Raw genomic sequence first — 14475 nt, 5'->3', positions numbered from 1 at the left:
GAAGAGTATGTGGCATTAGTAGTTAATGACAGCAAAAATGTCTCGCGAGCATGTCAAAGCTGGGGGGGAGAAAGAGGGTTAGACCACTTTTTCCCTGAAGATGCACCTTCTCTGTTAGTGACGGTGATGATTGTTGTGCAACTGCCAAGATTTGTTGAGAGGCATTTTGCGCATCCATTGTGACGAGAAGGAGGACAAATTACACATGATGGTTTTTAAGGAACAATTGTGTGATATCGAAGTGCTTCAACATTTTAGAAAATGATGAACAAAAATTCTAAGATAAAGAGTATAAAAAATCATGCAAAAGCGACTATTGGGTCTTTAAATTATTATTTTTCATTTTCCAAAAAAAAAACCTAAACCTGATTTCAAAAATAAAAAAAAGATCAGAAAATTTTAAGAATGCTTCGTTTTTTTATAAATACAATACCTTATTCTTCTCATTTAAATAATTTCGTTGTTTAAACATTACTTGTATGAAGTTTTGTGCATGTTATGCATGCGATTTTACCACTGTGTACTAAGTTTTTTTATCAAAAGTTGAAAATCAAAAAAGAAACACGCCCACACAAAAACACTACCCGGGCAGACGGTAATAACAAAATCAATAGTATTTCAATAACAAATCCTGTTAAAATAACAAAAAGTGTTATTATTTTATCCTGAACTTCAACTTCAAGAAGAAAAAATAATAACAGAAAAAGCAATTTGAGATGGAGCTCAATCCGGAGGAAATCAGGGCCAGGTGGCTGCGGAAGCTGGAAACCAGTTCAACGGTGACGGAGGCAGGCGGTGACCACTTGCGGCCACATTCGGCAGCGCATGTTTACGGAGCGGGTTGGATGATCCCAGGATTTGGATGAGAGCGTTCTAGTTTTGTCCTTATTATTGTACTGCATTTAAATTTTAATTATATGTAACAATAGGGTGTAATATCATAATCGTTTTTCTAGCACAGCAATTTTTCAGTTCCTTTTGGGGTCCTAAATAACTCCCCAAAGTTTGGGAACGATTGGTTTAGTCCTCACATTGCGCAAAGCGATTCAATTTTCCATATAAATTTGTATGGGAAAACCCATTTTTTTGAGTTTTGATATTTATAAAATCCACGTTTCACGCTGTACTAAAACCGGATTCATATTCGGATGCTCTGGAATGTGCTCTACAACTTTTCCGAAGAGAGTATGGTGCTAGCTTGTCCCTGAAAGAAGATACAGCGGCCTCAAAACTCGTCTAAAACGTGATTTTCGAGCAAAAAACACGTTTTAGACGAGTTTTGAACACGCTGTATCTTTTTATAGGAGCAAGTTAGCACCATACTCTCTTCGGGAAAGTTGTAGCACATCCAGAGCATCCGAATATGAATCCGGTTTTAAAGCGTGAAACGTGGATTTTATAAATATCAAAATCCAAAAATGGTTTTTCCCATACAAATTTATATGGAAAATTGAATCGCTTTGCGCAAAGTGAGGACTAAACCAATCGTTCCCAAACTTTGGGGAGTTGTTTAGGACCCCAAAAGGAACTGAAAAATGGTTGTGCTCGCTAAATTTGGACAACTTTTTTTTTTCCATACAACCATATTACACCCTAATGTAACAACCAATGCCCACTATTTCATTCGTCGGTGGAGTATCCTATAAATCCCTTTCCCGTTCCAAATCCGGATATCTTGGAGGTCGTCTAAGTTCTTAGGCATCTATATAGGGTATCCAATCATCACATCCCTCCCCCACTTCCCCCGTTGATCGTGAGGAGTCGACCAAAAGGAAAAATGAGTGGTAATGTGTCATTCGGCACATTCCTGACGCATTTATTTTCCTTATCGGCGCCAACCTAGCTATTGCGAGCTTTATGCTCAGCTAGAGTACGGTCAACTAAGCTAAGCTAAGCTAACAAATCCTGTTAAAATAACAAAAAGTTTTCTTATTTTATCCTGAACTTCAACTTCAAGAGGAAAAAATATCAACAGCTTCTGATAAAATAATAAGATTTGGTAATGAAGTGATATTATATTGAAAACGTTTAATATCGCGCTAATAAGAGGACTTAGAAATAAAATTACCATAAATCGCACAAATGGAAAAGTTTCTAAGTGTCCCTCACACAATCTGTTTTTATATTTTCTTTTGTTAAATATGTTTAGATCTTTGGGATAATTTTGACCAATGTCGTCGGGGTCATTATTTTTGCCTTTGTATTAAAGCTGAAATTATTCTAAAAAGTTGAAATTTTGGAAGTTGATTTTTTCAATTATTTGATATACCCCCTAAGGGACATTGCTAAAATTGGCTAGAACTATGGGATAATTTTGACCAATTTCGTCGGTATCATTATTTGACTATGAAATGGAGTCCTTAAGCTGAAATTATTCTAAAAAGTTAAATTTTGATACACTCAAACCCCGATGGTTTGACACTAACTGTTGTCAAACGAACGAAAGTAACCCCTTTTTAGTTTGACACCCCTTATACACGCAGTTCACACACACTACCAATCGTTTGTTTTGATGGTGAGCGCCATGTAAAAAGTGACAGTACTAAACTTTTTGGTTTGACGTGGCTTGACTTTGACCAACCAACGGGGTACAAACTAAAAAAGTGTCAAACGAAAAAGTGACCAACCAGCGGGGTTTGAGAGTACCCCCTAAGCGACTTTGCTAAAATTGGCTAGATCTATGGGATAATTTTGACCAATTTCATCGGGATCATTATTTTGGCCATCAAATGGGGTCCTTAAGCTAAAATTATTTCAAAAAGTTTAAATTTTGAAAGTTGATTTTTTTTACAATTTGTATATTCTAAAATAATTTTTCAAAGTTGATTTATTTTTTATTTTTTGATATACCTCCTAAGGGACTTGGCTAAAATTATATAATAACAATTTCATCAAATGTTTCAAGCCAAAATTAATCCGATAAAATTAACTTTTGAAGGTTGATTTTGAAGGTTGATTTTTTTTAAATTTTGTTATATTCCCTAAGGGAATTGATTTATTTATTGAGAATTTTTGAAATGTGAATAACAAAAACTGTTATTATTTTCACAGAACCAGGAAGTCGGAGCTGACGTTGAAGTTCGAGCTGAAGTGAGACCTCGGAGACGGCATCAGATTCAGCTAATTTTCAGCAACTTTTACTTGGAGTCGGAATCGGTGAAGTCGGGTATTTTTGGAGAGCTGAAGTCGGCGTTGACGTCATATCCTGCATCCAGAGTCGGAGTTGTCTTCAAAGTATGGATTCAAAGTCGCTTGGAAGTACCCGACTCTGCAACCCTGACTAGCACAGAGGAGTTATGGCAACTGCAGGTTCATTTGCAAATTGCAAATAAACTAAAACAATAACTTTTTTTTGTTATGGAGGCATACCAGTTCAATAACAATTTTTGTTATTATGCTGCTCCACCTCTCCGCACAAAATAACAAATCTTGTTTTTCCTTCATGATTCCTTCTGTGTTATTGGTTTGTTATTGCAATAACAACATAATAACAGTTTAAGTTATTCATCGAACAAATCATTGTTGTTGATTTATGTTATTTTAACAACTAATCCGATCATCCCAATAACATATTTCGATCTTCTTACAATATCAAAAACTGACCCGTCTGCTCGGGTATAAAATTGGTATCGATCATCTCACTATTGTGCTCGTTGTGGAAATTTCATCCAAGTCTGCAAAACTGCACTCTGCTGCTACTGCTGCATCAACCAAAAACTGCTGTCCTCCTGCTGGCACACAAAAAAACCACCCCCTCAGAGTCTAGTCATGTCCGACCCAAGGCTGTATATCAAAGGTACTCGTCATCTTACTTTGCATTAGTGTGAGTGCATGACTCCGTGCCACTAAAACCAAAACAATAACAAAAGAACAATGGACCGTGCCAGGAAAACCAAAACATAAACAATGTCAGTGTCAGTGGAGTGAGAGAGTCAGAGATAGCGATTTTGACAACCGCACTACTACACACTCAATCGCGAGTACCTTAGGTAGAAAGCCATGTGTCCGACCGGTGAATAACTCACACAACGCGGGGCAGACCCCACAGTAGTGCTCTCCGCAACAGGGGTCTTTACCAAAAACTCTCGAAACTTTGGCGCAAGACTGTTGTTGTGTGGGGGTAGTTGCAAGGTTTGTGCATCTGTGTGTGTTTGTTCTCTTGCGAATAAATATGAATACTCGCTGTGCACACAATTTTTGAGTGTGCGAGTTTGTCGAGATAATTTAAACAATTTAAACTTTTAAACAATTCAGGAGCATGTGCATGTGTACAAATTCACACACACACACAGCTCAAAAACGACCATAGTTTGGGCCAGATTTTCCATTGTAGTACCCCCCTCCCTTCTTGAGAATCTTCTCGGACAAAACTTTTCAAACAAGAAATCTCTCCGGCGAGGTCCCGAGAGTGAAATCTTGAGGAAAGTTTTTCCTCGAAATCGGAGAACTTTGCTGTGTTGGTCGATTGTGTAAATTTGGTGGCGGTGCAGCAGCAGCAGCAGCGGCGATAACTATCTGGAGCAGAAACAAGATGCATCGGTGAAATCTTTGTTTCGAGAAGTAATTTCCAAGTGTGCTGACAGGAGGTTAGACACAGGAATGTCGAAAAATTGGCCACGTTTTAATTGTTGTTGTCAAGAATTTTAGTTTTATGGGCAAATTGTGTGGTTTAGAAATTCTTTTGAGCAATATCAAAATCAGTGACACGTTTTTTTATTTATTAGGCGCATTTAAAAAAAAAAAGATTTTTATTAGATTTTTAGAAGTAAAATAGACCGAATATTGAAAGGTCAGATGATGGTAAATTAGATTGATTTACTAGATAATCAAGATGGAAGGCATTAGCAAACTAAAGGTCGATTAAGTCGCTTTTAATAGAATCATTACACCTAACTGGCAGTCGCATGACTATGATGCATGCATTTTTTGCGATACAGGGGTATGGCATTTTTCACCGTTACTGACAATTATCTACTATTAACTTGTTTTTGGTTGTTGATCCGACACGCTACCACCGCGCTGACATGCTCACACACGGGCATAAATGATCTATGGGCCAAAGAAGCTACGGGCTTGCTGCAAAAGCTGTCATAAAATGTAACATTCTCTGCAGCAAATCCACTGTTGCAGATTTTGATATACATTTTTCCTTTGGGTGTAGTTTATTTCCATACAGGGTTTCATAATATTTTGCGTATTGATCATACAAAAAGAGTTATCAATTTATAAAAGTTATCATATTTAGAAGGTATTTTATGTTTTCAAATCGATTGTATGTTTCACAGAGACAATTTGACATAATTCCAATGTCTCATTGAATATTTTGCAATTTGGAATATAAATAACGATGGAATAATCGGTCGGAAATATTGTTTTTTTAAATGATTAATTTTTCTAATAATTATTTGATTTTAACCATTTTTTCCATTCAGAAGAAGCCGTTTATCATATTCTAGGAAAATTGATCATCACTCTAAAATGCTCTGTGTTGAATTCAATTTAACGAATTTCTTCACCAAATTGATAAACATGTGCCGGTTGTTGCCTTTTTGAAGCCACAAAAGGATTGTTTGGTCTTAAGCTAATATGTTTTTAAATTTACACGGAGAGACTGTGCCCAGAAATTTTAACAATTTAAATTGTTGATTTTACTTTCGTAAATTTTAACAAAAACGTACTAATCACTGCCAATTTCCAGTTAAATTAAGAGCGAGTTTTTCAACGATGTGAAACAGGTCGTATCGAGGTGCTCCGATTTGGATGAAACTTTCAGCGTTTGTTTGTCTATGCATGAGATAAACTCATGCCAAATATGAGCCCTCTACGACAAAGGGAAGTGGGGTAAAACGGGCATTGAAGTTTGAGGTCCAAAACACATGAAAAATCTTAAAATTGCTCGCATTTCCATAAAACTTCATCAATTCCAACTCTCTTAGATGCATGCGAAAGGTCTTTTGAAGCCATTCAAAATGTGCTATAGACATCCAGGACTTTTTCTCATAGATTTTGCAAATTACTGTTAAAAATTGATTTTTTTAAAACCATTAACGCTGTAAAATGATGTTCTAGAAAAATCGTAAAACTATGAGAAAAACTGCGGTTGGCCAAAAAGTTAATACCGTAAGCTTATAGTCCATGAAATTACCTATCTTTTGACCTATAGGAGTATGGGTGTTGGAGGCTGTTGCAAAAAGATATTAAGGTTTTAAAAAAGCCATTTTTAACATTAATTTGCAAAAGCTATGAGAAAAAGTTAAACCAATCCTGGATGTCTATAGCACATTTTGAAGGGCTTCGAAAGACCATTTGAATGCATCTTAGAGAGTTGGAATTGATGAAGTTTTACGGAAATGCGAGCAATTTTAAGATTTTTCATGTGTTTTGGACCTCAAACTTCAATGCCCGTTTTACCCCACTTCCCTTTGTCGTAGAGGGCTCATATTTGGCATTAGTTCATCTCATGCATAGACAAACAAACGCTGAAAGTTTCATCCAAATCGGAGCACCTCGATACGACCTCTAGAACAAACCGAGCAGAATCTACAAATACTGCCTCTTAACCAAAATTCCCTATTAATTTAATAATCTGTTTGTTGAAAATGCTAAAGACAAAAAGCTAACAGATTTCCCGAACTCAAATGAACGTGCTCGACTAATAGCTTTGGTTTTAGGAATATCAAAAATTTTGTTGGTTGAATATCATTAACAATTGGTTGAATATTTAAAAGACAAACTTAGGTTTGTTGACGTCTGTCATTTGAAGTCAGGATTCGAACGAGAGCGATCGATTTGTTGGGTTTGTGTTGTTAATTATGAAGTGAGAGGATGTGAAAGGTGAAAATTACACTATTTGTGTAATGTTGAAGTGTCAAATCAAAGTGTAGCAACTCGGGAGGTGGAATTGGTGAGTAGGTTTGTTGATGGTTATTTTTGCAGGTGATAAACTATGAAGAGCAAGATGACGACCTTCGCCATGAGGACCTCTAATGCGAGTAAGTTGAACACGTTACAAGAATGTTTGATGGAAAGAGAGGGCAGTAGAAGGGAGATGCGGATCAACTCTTAACGGATAGAGCTGATTTCAGTATATAGCCGAAATTATGCATTTTGTATTAAATTACTAATAAATTTCACATGTCTATTTGCAGCAAAAGGTTCACTTTGGTGAAAATTCTGTGTCTCACCACAAGAAAAAATAACTAAACCTGAGACCGTTGTAGATGATGATGACTTCTCGGATGATTTCAAAGTGATGGTAAGTGAATTTTATACAACATAATAAAAATATAAGCTTAAAACTTGGTGAAAATTTTGCTCGGTTTCTTTTTTTAGGATTTCACGAGAAATTTGTAATATGTTTTTTTATTATTATTTTTAGATTAATGCAACTTATTTTTTAAAACATTAGTTAAACTTTACATGTTTTATAGCTACAGTTAAAAAAAGTTATGTTTTGATGCTTTTTATCAGTAATTTAACAAAAAAAATTAGTACAAAACGTTAAATTTTTAGGAAGACTAGAAGCGAAAATAAAAACACTCAGCATTAATTTTTGAGGCATTATTACAACATTTACTGCAAATTCAATAAAAATATTGCTAACAACAGCTAATTATTGACTACATGTACGAATATTTTTCTTTATGCAAGTAAGACATTTGTTAAAATAAAGCTAAAAATTCGGCCCAGCCTATATCGTTAGATAATTAAAGAAAATATATATCAACACTAACATAAATTATGTCTAATTAAGAAATGTTTTGTTATAAACCACTAATAATTTGCTGCATGCAAAAATATTTCGGTTGATACAACGAAAACAAATAGTTGAAAAATAGTTGAAAAATATGTCCTTGTTGGCTGGGACATATTTAAAATAAATAAAAATAATATAAAAATATATATTTCAGCTCAAAACAAGAAATGTTTAGTTGATTTCCTGAAAAAAATATTCTAGCAGTCGACTGCTAGAATGTTTTTCGGCCATTTAACCAACAAAAATGGCAATTCCAACTATTTTGCCTTCCTCACCTTACTGAGGAAAGGCTATAAAATCACTCGAAAAATGAACTTATTAGTTTGACCTCGTAGACCCACCTTCACGTATACCTATCACCTCAGAATCAAATTCTGAACAAATGTCTGTGCGTGTGTCTGGATGTGAGTCCGTGCACCCAAAAATATGCACTCGATTATCTCCGGACTAGTTGAACCGATTTAGACTGTTTTGGTCTCATTCGATCCGTCTTGGTGTCCTACAAGACCCTAGTTAATATTATGAAGTTGAGAAAAGTACTTCAAAAATTATGCTAAAAAAACGGTTTTAGCTAAACTTCGGAAGATTGTAAAAAGGGTGGTTTTTGTAAGAAAACCCGTCATGATATATATTGTTAAAAACTAACTTAATCCACCTATGTGGTTGGAGCCTTCCTCACTTATTATCAACAATTGCTGATATGATGGAATTGTACAAAAATTTCATCTATTTTTAAGATCCAGAATAAAAAAGTACATAAATATCACTTCAGTGGCCATACCTCGAGACAGGGTTGCCAGATCATCAATGTTTTGGACTCGTTGGAAAGGTCTTTTGATAACCTAACCAAGAATGGGTTGGATGGTGGATCCGGACATAGTTTACATACATTTAAGTGAGATCCGGCATCCAAAAAGTGCATCAATATCACTTAAGTGGGCATATCTCGGGACAGGGTTGCCAGATCTTCAATGTTTTGGATTCGTTGGAAAAGTCTTTTGATAACCTAACCAACGATAGGTCGGATGGTGGATCCGGACATAGTTTTCATACATTTAAATGAGATCCGGCTTTCAAAAAGTACATCAATATCACTTAAGTGGGCATATCTCGAGACAGGGTTGCCAGATCTTCAATGTTTTGGACTCGTTGAAAAGGTCTTTTGATAATCTAACCAAGGATGGGTTTGATGGTGGATCCGGACATAGTTTACATACATTTAAGTGAGATCCGGCTTCAAAAAAGTACATCAATATCACTTAAGTGGGCATATCTCGGGACAGGGTTGCCAGATCTTCAATGTTTTGGATTCGTTGGAAAATTCTTTTGATAACCTAACCAACGATAGGTCGGATGATGGATCCGGACATAGTTTTCATACATTTAAATGAGATCCGGCTTTCAAAAAGTACATCAATATCACTTAAGTCAGGATATCTCGAGACAGGGTTGCCAGATCTTAAATGTTTTGAACTCGTTGGAAAAGTCTTTTGATAACCTAACCAACGATGGGTTGGATGGTGGATCCGGACATAGTTTACATACATTTAAGTGAGATCCGGCATCCAAAAAGTGCATCAATATCACTTAAGTGGGCATATCTCGAGACAGGGTTGCCAGATCATCAATGTTTTGGACTCGTTGGAAAGGTCTTTTGATAACCTAACCAACGATGGGTCGGATGATGGACCCGGACATGGTTTACATACATTTCAGTGAGATCCGGATATATGTGAAAACACATTTTTATACATAACTTTTGAACTACTTATCGAAACTTCAATCTGTATAAAACTCGATCTATGGGACCCTAAACCAAGTCGAATGCAACAGGTTCGGGTCAAATCGGTTCAGCCAGTGCCGAGAAACATGAGCTAGTTTGTTGGTCACATACATACATACACACACACATACACACACACATACATACACACATACACACAGACATTTGTTCAGTTTTCGATTCTGAGTCGATATGTATACATGAAGGTGGGTCTACGACGTTTTTATACAAAGTTCATTTTTAGAGCAGGATTATAGCCTTACGTCAGTGAGGAAGGCAAAAGGTATTTAAAAGACCTTTCCAACGCGTTCAAAAGATTGAAGATCTGACAACCCCATTAAAAGTTATGAGCACTTAAGAGCGAGTTTTTCCCCAATGTGTAACAGGTCGTATCGAGGTGCTCCGATTTGGATGAAACTTTCCGCGTTTGTTTGTCTATAGGGGAGAGTGGGGAGACTTGATCCCCTTTTTTTGTATCGCACATAACTCTGTCAATTTCTCACAATACTATGATCTTTTTGCATGAATTGAAAGCTTACACATTCAACTATGTTTGGCTGATAAGGGTATTTCATCAGATAAACTCTTCGAATAATGCCAAGCGTTTTAAAAAAATATTTTAAACCGGCATTTTCAAAATGTTGGGGGTAATTTGATCCCCCTTTCAACATTTTGAAGAAATCTTAAGCAAAATGTTTCTTATTCATCCAAACTTTCAATTTTCTATAAGATACAGCAATTTCACATTAAACCTGTACGTTTGTGTTCAAAATATAACAAGTTTAGCATGTAAAATATTTAAAAAACTTAAAATTTTCTTTTTTGACCAAAATTGAGCATGTTTACAAAAGCTGGTAATTTTTTTTACAAAACTTTTGAAAAATGGTTCAAACTGCAGTTAGTTATGTACAACTATACTAAAGGAAACTATGTACGAAAACCCAGCCAAATTATTTAATCTTGAGGCTGATTCCAGTGACTGTAAAAATGCTGGGATCAAATCTCCCTAAACGCACTTTTTTAAATAATTGATTGTAAAAATAGTATGACGATAAATTAAACGTCAAATGCGTAAGGGTTTTGGAGTTGATATGTTTATCAAACAATTCATGTATAAAAAATATTTTTTTGAATAATTTTTGAGTGTTTTCTATACTTATCAAAACAAAGAAAAAAGATCTCTTGGAAGTTTTTGCAGCACTTAGAAAAATGTGTGTAACTCAATCTAAACATTTTTAATTTTTTTTCTTTGTTTTCTACAATGAGTTTTAGTCAATTTCGCACAACTTTCTAGAACAAAGCTAATTGTTTTACCCACATGCTGACGAGATACAGGCTTGGGATCAAGTCTCCCCGGGGATCAAGTCTCCCCACTCTCCCCTACATGAGATGAACTCATGCCAAATATGAGCCCTCTACGACAAAGGGAAGTGGGGTAAAACGGGCTTCGAAATTTGAGGTCCAAAAAACCTGAAAAATCTTAAAATTGCTCGCATTTTCGTAAAACTTCATCAATTCCAACTCCACTCCAATACTTCTTACTAACGTGGAATTTTCAGAGGATTCCGCATATGATAAAATTGAGACAAAAAAGTGCCGCTTTAGAGGCCTACAGGGCAAAAACTAACGTTGTAAAATGTTTGTTGTAGAAAAATCAAAAAAACCATGAGAAAAACTGCGATTGGCCAAAAAGTTAATACCGTAGGCTTATAGTCCATGAAATTACCTATCTTTTGACCTATGGAAGTATGGGTGATGGAGGCTGTTGCAAAAAGATATTAAGGTTTTAAAAAAGTCAATTTTTAACAGTAATTTGCAAAAGCTATGAGAAAAAGTTAAACCAATCCTGGATGTCTATTGCCCATTTTGAAGTGCTTCAAAAGACCTTTCAAATGCATCTACGAGAGTTGGAATTGATGAAGTTTTACGGAAATGCGAGCAATTTTAAGATTTTTTAGGTTTTTTGGACCTCAAACTTCGAAGCCCGTTTTACCCCACTTCCTTTTGTCGTAGAGGGCTCATATTTGGCATGACTTCATCTCATGTATAGACAAACAAACGCTGAAAGTTTCATCCAAATCGGAGCACCTCGATACGACCTCTAGAACAAACCGAGCATAATTTACAAATACTGCCTCTTAAGTGTTATTTATACACTTTTTTGAGGCCTGATCTCAAATATTTTGATGAAAAGTTGTCCGGATCCATTATGCGACCCATCATTGGATTGGTAATCGAAAGACCTTTCCAACGTGCTCAAAAGATTGAAGATCTGACAACCCTATCAAAAGTTATAAGTACTTTAGTGTGTTCAATACACTTTTTTGGAGGCTGATCTCAGATATTTTGATAAAAATAATTGTTATTTATACGCTGTGTAGTGTATTCACTTTATGAATGTGAGGAAGGCACCAACCATCTAAAGGTGGATTAAGTAACGTTTTTAAGTTAATTTTAGTTACTGGTGGTCAGCAATTTCGGGTTAACAAAATCAACAATCGATTGTTGAAAAAAAGCTGTGTAAAAATTAGCCCATACTTTTAGTTAAATTAACCAAGATTTTCTTAGATTTGCCCCGGCCGATCTTTCCGTGCATCGATTTCGGCGCCCTTGGCGGTCGCCAACCCCTAGGTACGGCGCTGGTCATTTTATTTAAACTAGAGATATCTTTATTGTCTGATGACAACATGTCAATGAAAGAGCGTTTATATTAAAAAGATAACTTGTTTGAGGGACAATTTCTTAGTCTGGAAGAAGGTTAGACTCGAATAATATTCTGCTGCGATCAATGCAGAGTCCATTAAAAAGATCTTTTGTAGAACTCCTGAAACTTTTAGAAACAAAAAAAAATTAAATCAAACTCAATATTGAAGATTCAACTCGTTAGATGCCATTAACATCCAAATGTTGATTTCCGATCCTAGAAAATTAACAAAACGAAAACAAAATGAAACCAGTCACAAAGATGTGTCCTCCGCCAAGTGCGTTATAAACCTCGTGCGATTACCATATAGATGCACCACCCTTAAAACCCCCCAAAAAATCACTTCCGCCCATAAGTACTCTCCGTCGCAGTATAAAGATATTGACAAATTCCTCCTCCCGCACCCGGTTTTCCCAACTTTACTGCAATCAAAGCCCATAAAAAAATCTTGAAACCTCTTCGATACTCACTCGTTGTGCGGGATGTCCTCGTCGGGGTCGGCCGCCGCCGCCTGGATCGCCACCAGCAGCACAACCGCCATTATTCCGGTCAGCAAACGACGCCTCGTCCGACGACGACCCGTCGACGGTGACGGATCCATCACTCTGGTGATGTTTTCCCGACTTTTCACGCTCGCGACCACTTTTTTATGATTTATTTATCTTTTTTGTTTCCCCCCCCTTTCGACTTTTTATGGGTGTTATTCCACAAATGGATTTCCTTCACTTTTGTTGGTTCACTTGTTCTATTTGTTCCGTTTTTTTATTCTCTCTCTCTCTCTCTTTCAGAATCCTCGAAATTGTGAGGGAGGGGGTGGCACACTCACACACGCGTGCACAATTCTAGTAGTACTTCGTAGTAACTGGAAGAGCTTTCCCCTCGGAATAACAGTTTTTCCTGCTTTTCCACTGCCCTTTTCCCGCAAAGCGCCAATAAAATATTCAATTTAAATATAAATTACACCATCCTCCAAAAATAGCGGAAACGAAACCAGTGGCGACATCTTTTTTTTTTTCTTTTATTCCTCTTTTTTCGCGAACACACTGACTGCTGCAGCCCCCAACTCTGTGCGAGGGGGTGGTGGCTTCGAGGGTGGAAGCTTTTTTGGCCCCACCAATACTAATGCATCTCGCCCGTGCACACTCACAAACACAGCCAGAGAAAGGAAAATTTTACACCAAAAGTGCACCAACACACACACACACGCTCACTCACGTTTAAGGGAGCGCGAATTTTACTACCCCTTTTTTTTTGCTTGAGGAAGGAACGATTTCGCAAAATTGTGGCGAAATTTCCCAACCTTTTTGGGAGGATCCCACTTCGTGGAAGGATTTTCCCGGTTTTATTGCACCACTTTCGGGGTTGTCGCCACTTTCTTGCGAGTGTGTTTTGACTTGAACATCGTTTTTTCCACTGCTTTTTAATCCTTGAAAAATATTGGCAAAGCTTCCTTTCGTCCAAAATCTTCACAGCATCCCTGGAACTATCCTCAAAAACGGCCTTCTCCTCTAGTTTTCGCGACTCCCACCGCCAAGGTGACGAATTTTCACGCACTTCCGGCGCGATCTTCCCGTAGTATAGTACTACTACGACCGACTACTACCGTGGAAACGGTCACGCACAGACGCACACCCACTCCCACAGGTCACGCCACTTCAAGGCCAAAATTGCAGCTGCAGGATCGCTGCGACTCCATTGCTTCACCGCGCGCGCGATTTTTTTCCCGAATTTTCCGCGACACTTTTCCCACGTCCTCTAGCGAATTCTAATCTACCACCTTTCGAACGTTAGCCACCCAGGAAATTTTCCTTCGATTTTCCACACACAGTCGCACGCACTGAAAATCCAGCCTGCAAGGGAAAACCCCACGGTGTGTCCCGACGGCGCGACGACGTCCGGAAAAATCGCCTATTATTTAACCTTCCTCCTCGGTGGACGAACGCAGAACGTATCGCAGAGCCGCGGCGGCGGTGTGGAGTTTTTCCCTCCCGCGCTCGCCGTGGGGCGGTCTATGGGAGTTTTTCTCCCCCCAGAGAGAGGAGTGAAAATTGAGAGAGGAAGGCTCTCTTTCGAAGTTGTTGGGGGCTTGGTGTTGGTGTGACTTTAGGGGGGTTGAATTTGTGAGAGTGAAGAAAGCTGACCAAGGTTGGAGACAGGACTTACGTTAAAAATAAAGGTTTATTTCGAAATTTGAAAATATATTTCAATACAGTCCAGACTCGGTTATCGAGT

At 37.3% G+C, this 14475-nt stretch overlaps 1 protein-coding gene across 3 annotated transcripts in view; it reads right to left on the bottom strand.

Moving 5' to 3' along the window:
• Positions 1-14201, bottom strand: part of LOC6037372 (voltage-dependent calcium channel subunit alpha-2/delta-3) — a 124774-nt gene extending 110573 nt beyond the window's left edge. For all 3 annotated transcript variants that reach the window (XM_038253285.1, XM_038253286.1, XM_038253287.1), the window contains exon 1: positions 12714-14201. In XM_038253285.1, the coding sequence (XP_038109213.1) occupies positions 12714-12844 (131 nt within the window). In that variant the 5' untranslated portion in view covers positions 12845-14201. The remainder of the gene's footprint in view (positions 1-12713) is intronic.
• Between the last annotated feature and the right edge of the window lie 274 nt (positions 14202-14475).

Source organism: Culex quinquefasciatus, chromosome 2 (genome assembly GCF_015732765.1).
Source record: "Culex quinquefasciatus strain JHB chromosome 2, VPISU_Cqui_1.0_pri_paternal, whole genome shotgun sequence".
Taxonomy (NCBI): Eukaryota; Metazoa; Arthropoda; class Insecta; order Diptera; family Culicidae; genus Culex; species Culex quinquefasciatus.
Note: the sequence above shows the minus strand (reverse complement) of the source record. Positions and strands in the feature narration are given on the sequence as shown.